The sequence below is a fragment of the Diplotaxodon limnothrissa genome, linkage group LG18, assembly GCF_057381915.1.
Source record: "Diplotaxodon limnothrissa isolate DT_005_m linkage group LG18, D_limnothrissa_male_GT1.1, whole genome shotgun sequence".
Lineage (NCBI taxonomy): Eukaryota > Metazoa > Chordata > Actinopteri > Cichliformes > Cichlidae > Diplotaxodon > Diplotaxodon limnothrissa.
This window is the reverse complement of record NC_140613.1, coordinates 13169908-13181809: the sequence shown is the minus strand read 5'-3', so window position 1 is coordinate 13181809 and position 11902 is coordinate 13169908. Positions and strand designations below refer to the sequence as shown.

At 38.4% G+C, this 11902-nt stretch overlaps 1 protein-coding gene across 1 annotated transcript; it reads left to right on the top strand.

Annotated features, from left to right (window-relative positions):
- Positions 1–2663: 2663 nt before the first annotated feature.
- Positions 2664–6842, top strand: LOC146613222 (tumor necrosis factor receptor superfamily member 14-like). The gene is made up of 6 exons (XM_085377764.1): positions 2664–2721; positions 2848–2940; positions 3948–4073; positions 4187–4345; positions 4432–4516; positions 6704–6842. The coding sequence occupies exons 1-6, from the start codon at positions 2697–2699 to the stop codon at positions 6840–6842; spliced, it is 627 nt and encodes a 208-aa protein (XP_085233890.1). The 5' UTR covers positions 2664–2696.
- The last annotated feature ends 5060 nt before the right edge of the window (positions 6843–11902 follow it).

The window sequence follows — 11902 nt, the reverse complement described above, 5'->3', positions numbered from 1 at the left end:
ATGATTTAGATGATATTTCCTGTCAAGTAATAACTTTTTTAGACAAAAATAAAACTCAAAACAATATAGGAAATGAAAGTATTTATATTTTTTATTTTATTTCTGAGAAGGAAAGGAAAGAAAATGAAGCACTGAATGGGTCAAAGCAGCAGACAAGACAGTGAAATGTTCACTGTGGACTCTGATCTTTTTTAAAAAGCAGCTAAAAACTCAACTTTTTAAACTTGTATTTGGGTAAAGTTTTGTTTTAATGTCTTAGAATTTTGTAATGAAGCACTTTGCGATATTTAGAGACGATCAGATTTTTACTGCAGCATTATGGAACAAAGAATAGCAGTTTCTAATGTTTTTATCTTTCATATACAGATTTTCCTTGGAACTGGTTGTGGATGTTTGTGTAGATGAAAGTTCATAGTCAACACGTTCTCAGTCCCAAAGCGTAACATTTTACGTTGCCATAGTTATCCTTGTAATGTATTTATGGGGAATATTTCATAAAAAAGGTTGACTGCACAGAGACAATAAAGAAAACCTTCAACAAACTTGTGTAAAGCAGACTGTAGTTCTTCAGATTCATGGACACTAAAAAGTTTGCATCTTTTTATGAAGTTAAGGAGCCAACATGTTAGTTGGTACCACAGACAGCTGGTTTTATTTCATTTCCTGCACCCTGACATCTCCAGTTTCACAGCCTTGCACTTCCGGCCTTCTCGGTCTTCGAATGACCCGGCCCATGTAGACCGCGAAGGGTGGTGTCTGTCGGGGATACCTACTTTGGCACGACACCAGGTCCTGCAAGGATGCGGTTGAGGGTTTGGGACACAGCTATTAGGTCCTACGATTTCCTTCAAGCCCTCTCCCCTTTTTTGTCTTTGTCTAAACGAAGTTGATCCCCATGTGCCCTCAAATGTCATAAAATGGCTTGTTTTCAGTTTCTGTTTTAAGCCACGAAAACCGTTGATGCTCATTCTTTCCAACAATGAATAGATTTCCTGTTTACACCCACATCAAAACCCAAAAGCGATCATTGCTGTTAGATTTATATGGAAGTTTGGTGAAATAGAGCCTACAAATGTGTTATAAGGCAGCGTGTTAGGATGTGATATCTAGTGATGTGCGATACCACTGATTTCCTTTCCGATCCGATACCAAGTAATATTCAGGGTGGTATCGACGATACTGATCCGATACCGATACTTTGTACAAAAACGTATTTTATTTATTGTATCTCAAATTATAGCGTCATAATGATTACAGGGCATCAGATTACTTGTTCTTATCACTTAATAATGCAGGGTTCATCATATAGAAATAAAAAAAACTGAAGTTGTGCCTATTTGAACACCTTGCCTGCCTGCAGCACTAAAGGACTCCGTGAGAGACGTCTGTCTCGCCCTGGCAGCACCTGTCCCTGTCCTTCTCTTCAGTTCGCCTCAACATACACTCCTCATATTCTGTGATATGATTTACTCTGAGGTGTTTGACAAGGTTAGTGATGTTGCCATATGTTACCATACATGCCAACCCTCCCGAGTTTTCCGGGAGAATACCAAATTTCAGTGCCCTTCCCGAAAATCTCCCAGAGCCACCATTCTCCTGAATTTCTCCCGATTTTCCACCCGGACAACAAAATTGAAAAACCATATCGCAGAATTCATAGCGCGGCCCAGCCAATTCCAGTTTCCAACAATGGCGGCAGCTACTTAGTTTTAATATCACTCTTATTTCTCTTTCTGGGTCGCAAAAAACTGTTAACATATTTTCAGGTGAGAATGTAGCTGTGTAAACTTCAAATATCTGAGCCAACTGACACATCATTTTCAAACCCCCGCGGTCTTTCGCTACTCGGGTTAAACATGATATACAAGTCACTTTGATAACTTAAAAATGTTATTGTTTGGCTTTTTCAGTGTTTTATTTGTTCGTGAGTAAATCGGTTTGGCTGAGATTAAAGTTATTAGATTAGATTACATTAAACTTCAGGAGGGTTCCTCCGGGGTTTTTACACAGCTGAATAAACGTCAAACAGAAAATGATTAAACAGAAGTGTGAGACGGTCGAGAGTTTACGTCAGCGCCCGGTTGTATTCACCCTCCACCGATGGAGCTCGTGACGTGCAACCCGGCTTTCTTTAGACCGCGAAGGCCGGGTCCTCAGGTGGAAGCAGCCTCTGAATTTGGACACCCCCGCTGTTTCCGGGCCGGCCAATAATAACGGTGATTTAACGTATTTTATCCGATAAATAAACCCTGCAAAATGTATTTATCAGCCCCCCCAACAGACCTTTTGAATGTCTCCCTAGTAGGCTACGGCCACAACACCTCACTCACTCTTGGAGCACTTTTTTGCCACATGTATCGCAAACCACGTCTCAGATGTTTGTGGAGGTAAAATGCGTCCGCACAATTACGCTCAGCCATTGTTGTGAGTGCGCATGCCAAGGCGCTGCGAGACATTTATACAGCCGTATTTCGCACATGACTATGAAAGGCGGAAGAGGAAGTAGTTCCTTTGAATGTAGACAATCTGAATGTTATAGTTTCTTTCCACTGTGTTCCTGTTAATGATAAACTATAAATTTACTCTAAATTACTAAAATATCGATATTTTAATGTGAGAATCGATTCTAGAACATAAATGATTGGTATCGGAGGAATCGACATTTCAGGATCGATCCGCACATCACTAGTGATATCATGGTTTCTGCGTTGTTTGTCTTCGGTAAGTACAGCAGCAGTTTCGTGTATACGACACAGCTTTTAGTTTAAGCTAACCTTAGCTTAGCTTGTGAGCTAACTGAGTTATATATCTATCCCACGATATTAAAACTCATGTGTTTTCCTGTAGGATATGCCGCTGTCTTCATAGTGCCCGTGTTATCCTGTCGACCAAATGAGTATAAAACAAATGACGGACAGTGCTGCCCGATGTGCAACGAAGGTACGAAGAAAAGCGATGACTGCAATGAAACTTTGTAGTATTTAAACTATTGTTTTTACGAAAACCTGAAAGCAGATCATTCTGAAACATAATAGCTTTATAGAAGAAAGAAAAAAAACCTAAACAAACCACAGATAAATAAAGAGGACATGACTTTAATATTTGATCTTTGCTTGATTTCGTTTTTGAAATGACACGATAGACAGAAGTGTTTCTAACATGAAATGAAGGGTTTGCTTATACAGATGACAACCTTGGTTTTTTTGTAAAAGTTTTAAACATTTGTGTTAAATGAAAACACAATCTATCCTTAGATATTTTATGTTGCATTTAAGTAATTAATAATTACTTCTTGCATCTCAGTCAAACATAAAAGGAGAAATATGTGTGTTTTATGTGTTATTGACCCAGAAAATCTGTTGTCTTCATTTTTTTTCCTTCCAACAGTCAGATAAATTAATTGATACTTAGAACTGACACAGTTCACAAAATGTTTTCCAGAAGCAGTAAAATGAAGCACAAGTTGCATTAACGGGAGACAAAATATGTAAAGGCAAGAAATCGGTAGTGAGCAGGCAACGTATGAAGTACATTCCAGGGTTCTTAAAACAATTAAGCAAGATGGATAGTATGTGTTTACATGTAAATGTGTTAACAATGTCTGTTTACACACTTTCCTGTGATTGTTTCCTTGTTGGCTTGAAGTGAAATATCCCTCTGCTACTTCAGGTTGCTCGAACTGCATGTGTCCATTTCACACTTTGGAGAGGCCAAGCATGAAATGGACACAGTGGACCAATGTGTTTATTACATGTTTTACTGTACGGGGTCAGGAAAAAGGGGCACATTGAATTTGCAGATCAGTAATGTTGTATCGCTCAGTTCACTTGTGATTTCCAAGCTGCTTGACCTACCGTAAAGTACACCCCAACACTACAACACTACTTTAGGTTCACTCTGGGATAAATGGTGAAAGTCTGACATAAATGTTGTGCTGTGTTGAACAGGTAGAGTTGTTCAGAAAGACTGCACAGTATATTCAGGAACTCAGTGCCGTTTCTGTGACCTGGGGACTTTCATGAACCAACCCAACGGCCTGTATAACTGTTTCCCCTGCACATCCTGTGACACAGGTACAGTTAGATGGGAAATCCTTTGTAAATTTTAAATTAAAAAAATAAATCTTTCATTTAAAAGTAAATTACAGAATATTTTTACACTAATGTTTTTGTTTTGTTTTTTTTAGGCCATGGTCTTTTTGTCAAGCAGAACTGTACAGCAACAACTGACACAGTGTGTGATGTTTTAAATGGATATTACTGTAAAGATTTGATAGACAGTAACGGATGTAGTTTGACAGAGAAACATTCACAGTGTGCAGCTGGTCAGAGGATAAAAGAACCTGGTAAGAAAAATTAAAGTCTAAGACCATTTAGATGAGCTGATAAATTATCATTTTTTTTTGTGTAACAATGAATGTGTTTCTTTCAGGGACCAGCAGAAGTGACACAGTGTGTGAAGACTGTCAGCCAGGCTTCTTTTCCAAGGACGGTGTGAGCTGCACGGCTTGGAAAGTGTAGGTCATAATTTATAATAAAATCACTCTAAAAGTGTTTAATATATTCAGTTATTGATCATCAATGTCTTAATGGAATCTCTCATATACTTGGGACTAGGGCTGTGCCACATCATATCATCTGCAATAATACCGGTATTATACTATATACTGTGTTGCTATAGCAACATTATGTGTTTGTTTCCTAGTGTTTATGACAAGGAGTCAAAACCGTGCATGTCTAAATGTAAGAGCAGTGTTTCAATGATGATTTAGTAACTAAAAATGGAGTTACTTCAGCAGCCTCCAGCAAACACAGGAGAAAACATGCAGGAAATCTGTTTGTAAAAAGTGGAAAACACTCCGTTGAGTAAAACGAGGCTATGAAGACACATGAGGAGACAGGAGCAGTTACTAGCTGCACTCGCTAGTTAGACTCTTTATAACAGGAGGAGCAAACAATGTGTGGAAATTAGTGATGCAGTAACATGATGGAGGCAGGACTTTAAGTTGGTTAAAATCCTGACATGATAAATATTTTTTGATTTATTAATAACAGTGTTAAAAGTTTTTTATACTTTATTTGAAAATTCCAGGGAAAATACTACCTGGGCTACTTTTGAACTTATGTTTTCTTTTGTTAGATTCACACTTCAGTTTAAGTAGTCTGACACTGATGACGGTAGCACTACAGTTATAAATGCTGCTACCTGCAACCATTTTAAAACTCAATGCTTTTTTTTCTATATTTTCATATCTCAGTGATATATTACTCACCTCCACACGGGACTTTGGGATTTGCCCCCCTTTAGTAACCTGAGAACCAGTGATTCAGCTGATTAAACAGAAACTTAGCCAACTTTTGATTTTAATGTTATAATTGTAGAATAAATACTTTGAATTTGTTGAAAATAAAGTTTGATTAATTTAAAATACAGTCATATATTATCAGAGATTCATTAATAGTAACAGCGTGGTGTCTCAGTTACTGTGTATAGAAGATAAACATGATTACCTCTGGAAAGGAGGTCATGTTTTTAATAGAGTGTGTGTGCATGTGTGCCGTTCTGTAAACATGATAGCTTGAAAGGTTTTGAGTGACTTCTGATAAAACCTTGTTGGAGTGTAGAACTGACAAAAATCCTCATGACTTAGAGCAGTGTTTCCCAACCACTGTACCGCAGCACATAAGTGTGCCATGAGAAATGATCAGGTGTGCCGTGGAAGATTATCTGGTTCCACCTGATTAGTACTCGAAGCGTCCGGCATGAGTCACGGGCAGAACAATTACATTCTCTTCCACTAGAGGCCAGTACAACTATCTGCTCTAATTAAATGAGTTGCCAACTGCCAGTAAAACAGACGAAGACCAAGAAGAAATTACATAATAGTCATGCTGTGAGCGAGACCACGCAGGGCGTAATAGCAATAAATAAATATTTAAAAAGAAAAAGTAGTCAATCTGACTTGGGTCCTGGAGAAAATTCCGACCCAGATGAGTAGTGATCAGAAGAAAGCAAAAAAAGTGTACTGGGGACAAACCGAACGCTTTCCGCTATGCCATGTGCACGGGTAAAAATTATCAATATGCTTTTTGTGACATTTTTCTTTGGTGGTGTGCCGTGTGATTGTTTTTTTTATGTGAAATATGTGCTGTGGCCCCAAAAGATTGTGAAACAGTGACTTAGAGTGTAAAATTCTTACATACATGTTGCATATTATCAACACATAGAAAGCACCATATAAAAATGTAAAACAGCATGTCACATTTGACCTGTGACAGATGACAGCACAGATGTGGCATCAGTTAATCCTGATGGCCACATTCAAACACATCTACAGATGTAAACAGGAGCTCTGTTTTATCATAAACTCCTTGTGTTTAGAATGAAAACACAAGATGTTTGTCAGCAGGAACACTAACTGTAGTCCATGTACTTGTACAATGCACTTTACAGATTTCAGTACACTGTTACATTTGATGTCAGGCTCATAAAATAAAATAATAATTAACTTAGAACTTAAAAGTTGGCAGTACTGATGTGATATTTAGACCTGCATAATTCAGTTTTTCATCAACATTTGACAAGATATTAAAATATTATAACAATTTACATAAAATTATTATCTTGAAGATTCTCTGTGGTCCTGCTCCTTCACGTGGATTAATTTGGATTTTCTTTCTCTTTCACCTCTCCTTTCCAACAGTTGCTCAAACACACAGATAAAGGTCAAAGGAAGCTCGACCAGTGACGTTGTCTGTGGGAGAACATCAAGTCAACATTACTTTGTGTTTTTACCTTTTTTGCTTTGCTCAGTAGCATTTGCTAGCCTTGTGACAGGTTAGTGCATCGTCTGCATTGTGTTGACTTTTCAGTTTAAAGCCTTAACAACACAGTGTTGCCTTTTTGTTATTGCTTAGGGTTTTTTTCCTGCTTTAACACTAATTTTCTTTGTGTACCAATAAAGCAAAGAAGAAGAAGGAAGGAAAAAGAATGACTTTTTAAAAAGAAAATTGAACTCACTAACCATGAGCAGTTTATTTATATCATTAATAGACTTTTAGCTGGGAAGGCCAGAAGACCCAGCACTGACAACTAAATAGGTGCAGTTGGATCACGGTGTTGTTCCAAAAGGTGATTTCTGATGTTTCTGTATGTATGTGTAATGTCTTTGTTTATATTGGAAGGTAGACTGCAGTCAAAATGATTTATGAAGGAGTTGTATATAAAATAAAGAAATTACCTGTTTTGCAAATATCTTTATGACTGCATTATTGTACCCAAATTCTAATCAGTCTGGTTGTTGGTCACTTAAAATGTCTAAAAAACTATTATGTTATATTTGCTGCAATTTCTATTAGCCTCTTGACCCAACATCTCTTTAAAAAGACATTTTTAATGTCTATGAGGTTTTTTAACTGGATCCATGAAGCACATATAAAAGTCACTTTGTCAGAAACTGATTGCAGCTTCTACCTTGTGGAAAAAATGTTGTTTGTGGTTCAAAATGACTCGATATCATTCATGATGGAAATATTTGACATATTTTTTTACACATTATAGGCCAACGGGTCATTTATGACAGTTTAAATGGGGGCAATCACTTTTTTGGAAAATACTGAAAATCACTTTTTTGGCATCACAACTATCCATAGAAAACAGATGTGTCCAAAGTCAGAGGCTGCATTTAGTCACAAAGGACTGAGATGTAGAGTATCACATTAAACAGTGCAGAAATGTAGTTTATCCTCTGTACTGTGTGTGCTGATGGGCTTTGGTCTGAAGGAAAAGAGTTCATGTACAGCAACATCAGATAAAGTCTCAAACTAACAGATTTGATGGCTGTTATGATGTATTTGGTTGATGCTGAAACTGTGGAACATACCTTAATTAATGTTTCATAAACTCTGAATATGGTGTTAATTTGAAGTAAAATGGTAACTAACTAGTGACCTGCTGGTTCACTTTTCATTCACGGCCCTTTAAGTCACAGCTTACAGGCAAACAGCTCAAAGCAAACCTGATGAAAAGAAGCAAAGACTGTGGGAGAAGCAGTTGGAAAAAAGAACTGCAATAAGAGTAAAAGTTACAGTGAAAATAAGCTGGATGAAATAATCTGTTGGTTAAGTTCAGTGTTCTGTCCAATACAGGGAGTGCAGAATTATTAGGCAAATGAGTATTTTGTCCACATCATCCTCTTCATGCATGTTGTCTTACTCCAAGCTGTATAGGCTCGAAAGCCTACTACCAATTAAGCATATTAGGTGATGTGCATCTCTGTAATGAGAAGGGGTGTGGTCTAATGACATCAACACCCTATATCAGGTGTGCATAATTATTAGGCAACTTCCTTTCCTTTGGCAAAATGGGTCAAAAGAAGGACTTGACAGGCTCAGAAAAGTCAAAAATAGTGAGATATCTTGCAGAGGGATGCAGCAGTCTCAAAATTGCAAAGCTTCTGAAGCGTGATCATCGAACAATCAAGCGTTTCATTCAAAATAGTCAACAGGGTCGCAAGAAGGGTGTGGAAAAACCAAGGTGCCAAATAACTGCCCATGAACTGAGAAAAGTCAAGCGTGCAGCTGCCAAGATGCCACTTGCCACCAGTTTGGCCATATTTCAGAGCTGCAACATCACTGGAGTGCCCAAAAGCACAAGGTGTGCAATACTCAGAGACATGGCCAAGGTAAGAAAGGCTGAAAGACGACCACCACTGAACAAGACACACAAGCTGAAACGTCAAGACTGGGCCAAGAAATATCCCAAGACTGATTTTTCTAAGGTTTTATGGACTGATGAAATGAGAGTGAGTCTTGATGGGCCAGATGGATGGGCCCGTGGCTGGATTGGTAAAGGGCAGAGAGCTCCAGTCCGACTCAGACGCCAGCAAGGTGGAGGTGGAGTACTGGTTTGGGCTGGTATCATCAAAGTTGAGCTTGTGGGGCCTTTTCGGGTTGAGGATGGAGTCAAGCTCAACTCCCAGTCCTACTGCCAGTTTCTGGAAGACACCTTCTTCAAGCAGTGGTACAGGAAGAAGTCTGCATCCTTCAAGAAAAACATGATTTCCATGCAGGACAATGCTCCATCACACGCGTCCAAGTACTCCACAGCGTGGCTGGCAAGAAGGGGTATAAAAGAAGAAAAACTAATGACATGGCCTCCTTGTTCACCTGATCTGAACCCCATTGAGAACCTGTGGTCCATCATCAAATGTGAGATTTACAAGGAGGGAAAACAGTACACCTCTCTGAACAGTGTCTGGGAGGCTGTGGTTGCTGCTGCACGCAATGTTGATGGTGAACAGATCAAAACACTGACAGAATCCATGGATGGCAGGCTTTTGAGTGTCCTTGCAAAGAAAGGTGGCTATATTGGTCGCTGATTTGTTTTTGTTTTGTTTTTGAATGTCAGAAATGTATATTTGTGAATGTGGAGATGTTATATTGGTTTCACTGGTAAAAATAAATAATTGAAATGGGTATATATTTGTTTTTTGTTAAGTTGCCTAATAATTATGCACAGTAATAGTCACCTGCACACACAGATATCCCCCTAAAATAGCTCAAACTAAAAACTACTTCCAAAAACATTCAGCTTTGATATTAATGAGTTATTTGGGTTCATTGAGAACATGGTTGTTGTTCAATAATAAAATTATTCCTCAAAAATACAACTTGCCTAATAATTCTGCACTCCCTGTAGAAGCTGATTCGCCTTCTGTGGTGTGATTTTAACCTGAAGCTGCACTCGGAGTGATTAAATTTGGAATCTAAAAGTAATGTGAGGATGACAAAGAACACTGACATCATGATTTATATTTTCTGTCAATAACTTTTTCTCAGACAAAAATGGAACTCAAAACAACACAGGAAATGACATCTTTTATGTCTTTTTTTTATTTCTGTGAAGGAAGGAAAAGAAACAGAGCTACTGAATGGGTCAAAGGAGCAGGTAAGACAACAGTGAGGTGTTTGTTGTGGATTATTTAAAAAAAAAGCAGCTAAAAACTCAACTTTTTAAACTTGCTTTTGGGTAAATTTATGTTTTAATATCTTAGTATCTGTCACAGATTATTAGGCAGAGGACTCACTCGCAAGACTTTTAAGTTTAGAGAGAAGGTGAAGGATTTATTTACAATGAGGCACCAAGTGAGGATATATTCATATATACAGTGAGACAAATAACACGGGACTACGGGGGTGGGGGGGTGGAGGGGGGTCTGAAGGGGAGGGAAGGTCCAAGGAAGGCGCACACACGCTCCTCTTCTACTGAATCCACAACTCACTCAGATAGTCCGATCCAGAATGCTCATGCTCACTCACACACATCCACAGGAATCCAGACAGCAGGGAATCCAGAAGGCCTGTACACAGAGGGAAACAATGTTAGGAGGAAGCTCTAGGAAATCACAAAGAATGCTTAAAGGGCTAGGCTACACTGATGCTAGGTAGTGTGACAATACAGTGAGGAAGCAGCCTCTCCTGCCGTTTTAAGTAGTTTGCCAGTAATAATACGTGTGATGAGAAGCCAGAGCAGCATCAGTGTAAACAAGCCACAGGTATGTGTTGAAGGCGGGCTCAGAGGCGGGGAAGCAAGGTCCAGCTCTGCCCTGGTGGGAGAAAAGACACACACCACAACCTCTCCAGATGTTGAGAACCATGACAGCATCCTGTAGTGAAGCACTTTGCGATATTTATGAGATGATCAGACCTTTACTGCAGCATTATGGAACACATGAGGGGAGCAGTTTGTAATGTTTTTATCTTTGCTATGCACATTTTCTGTGGAATTCGTTGTAGATGTTTGTGTAGATACAAGTTCATATTTATCCTTGTAATGTATTTATGGGGAATATTTCATAAACAGGTTGACTGCACAGAGACAATAAAGAAAACCTTCAACAAACTTGTGTACAGCAGACGTACAGTAGTTCTTAATCAGATTCACGGACACGTTTTCTAAAAAGTTTACATCATTTTAAAAAGTTAACACGTTAGTTGGTATCACAGACAGCTGGTTTTATTTCATTTCTTGCATCCTCACATTTCCAAGATTCAGTGTAAGTGAAGCACTGCCGTGTTTATCATTATGAGGTCACAAATTATTTGAGTCTACATACAAAGAAGATTAATCAAATGGTAGAGGAGACTGTGAGGATGGAGACAGGGAGACATCAGGATGTGCTGAAAGATAACGTAGCTGTTGAAACTGCTGGTTTTCTCCAATCACTGCTTTGTACTGATGCTGCTTAATAATACCAGTGAAGAGGTGACTGTCAATTCTATATAAAGACTCTCACTTGTTTTTTGTTTGTTTGTTTGTTTTTACTTGTCTTATCTATTTATACTTGAAGTAATGATAGTACTGAACTGTTTTATACTTCTTGTGCTCTTTTATCCAATCCATCACTGGATTTTCAACTCTTTGCAGTGAATACACCACGACGTCTCATCATCTGGCGATTACGTTTCACCAAACTAATCCCTCTTAAATAATTCCTCTTAAAACCTAAATATTATTAATTAATGGTAACCATCTACGTGGCTATAAATTATTTACTTTTTATTTCACGGTGGCAAATACGAATCCAGGTACAGGTTCAAATAAAAATCTCAGCTTCATTATTCATTAGTAAAATCTTCGGCTACGAATACTTCCGCGATCCTCAGTCTGTCTCGTGTTACTCGTAAATATTCATCGGGTTCAGGAGTAAAACAATCGCTGGAATGTGTACAAATTAAACATTAAATCCTACGATTTCCTTCAAACTCTCTCTGTTTTATTGTCTCTGTCTAAACGAAGATGAGCCTTGTAAAAGATAAGTAAAATATCTTCAGTTTGTCGACAAAAGTCACGAGAATCGTCAGTGTGGGATGGACTTTGGCTCTTTGTTCCCCAAGTTTTC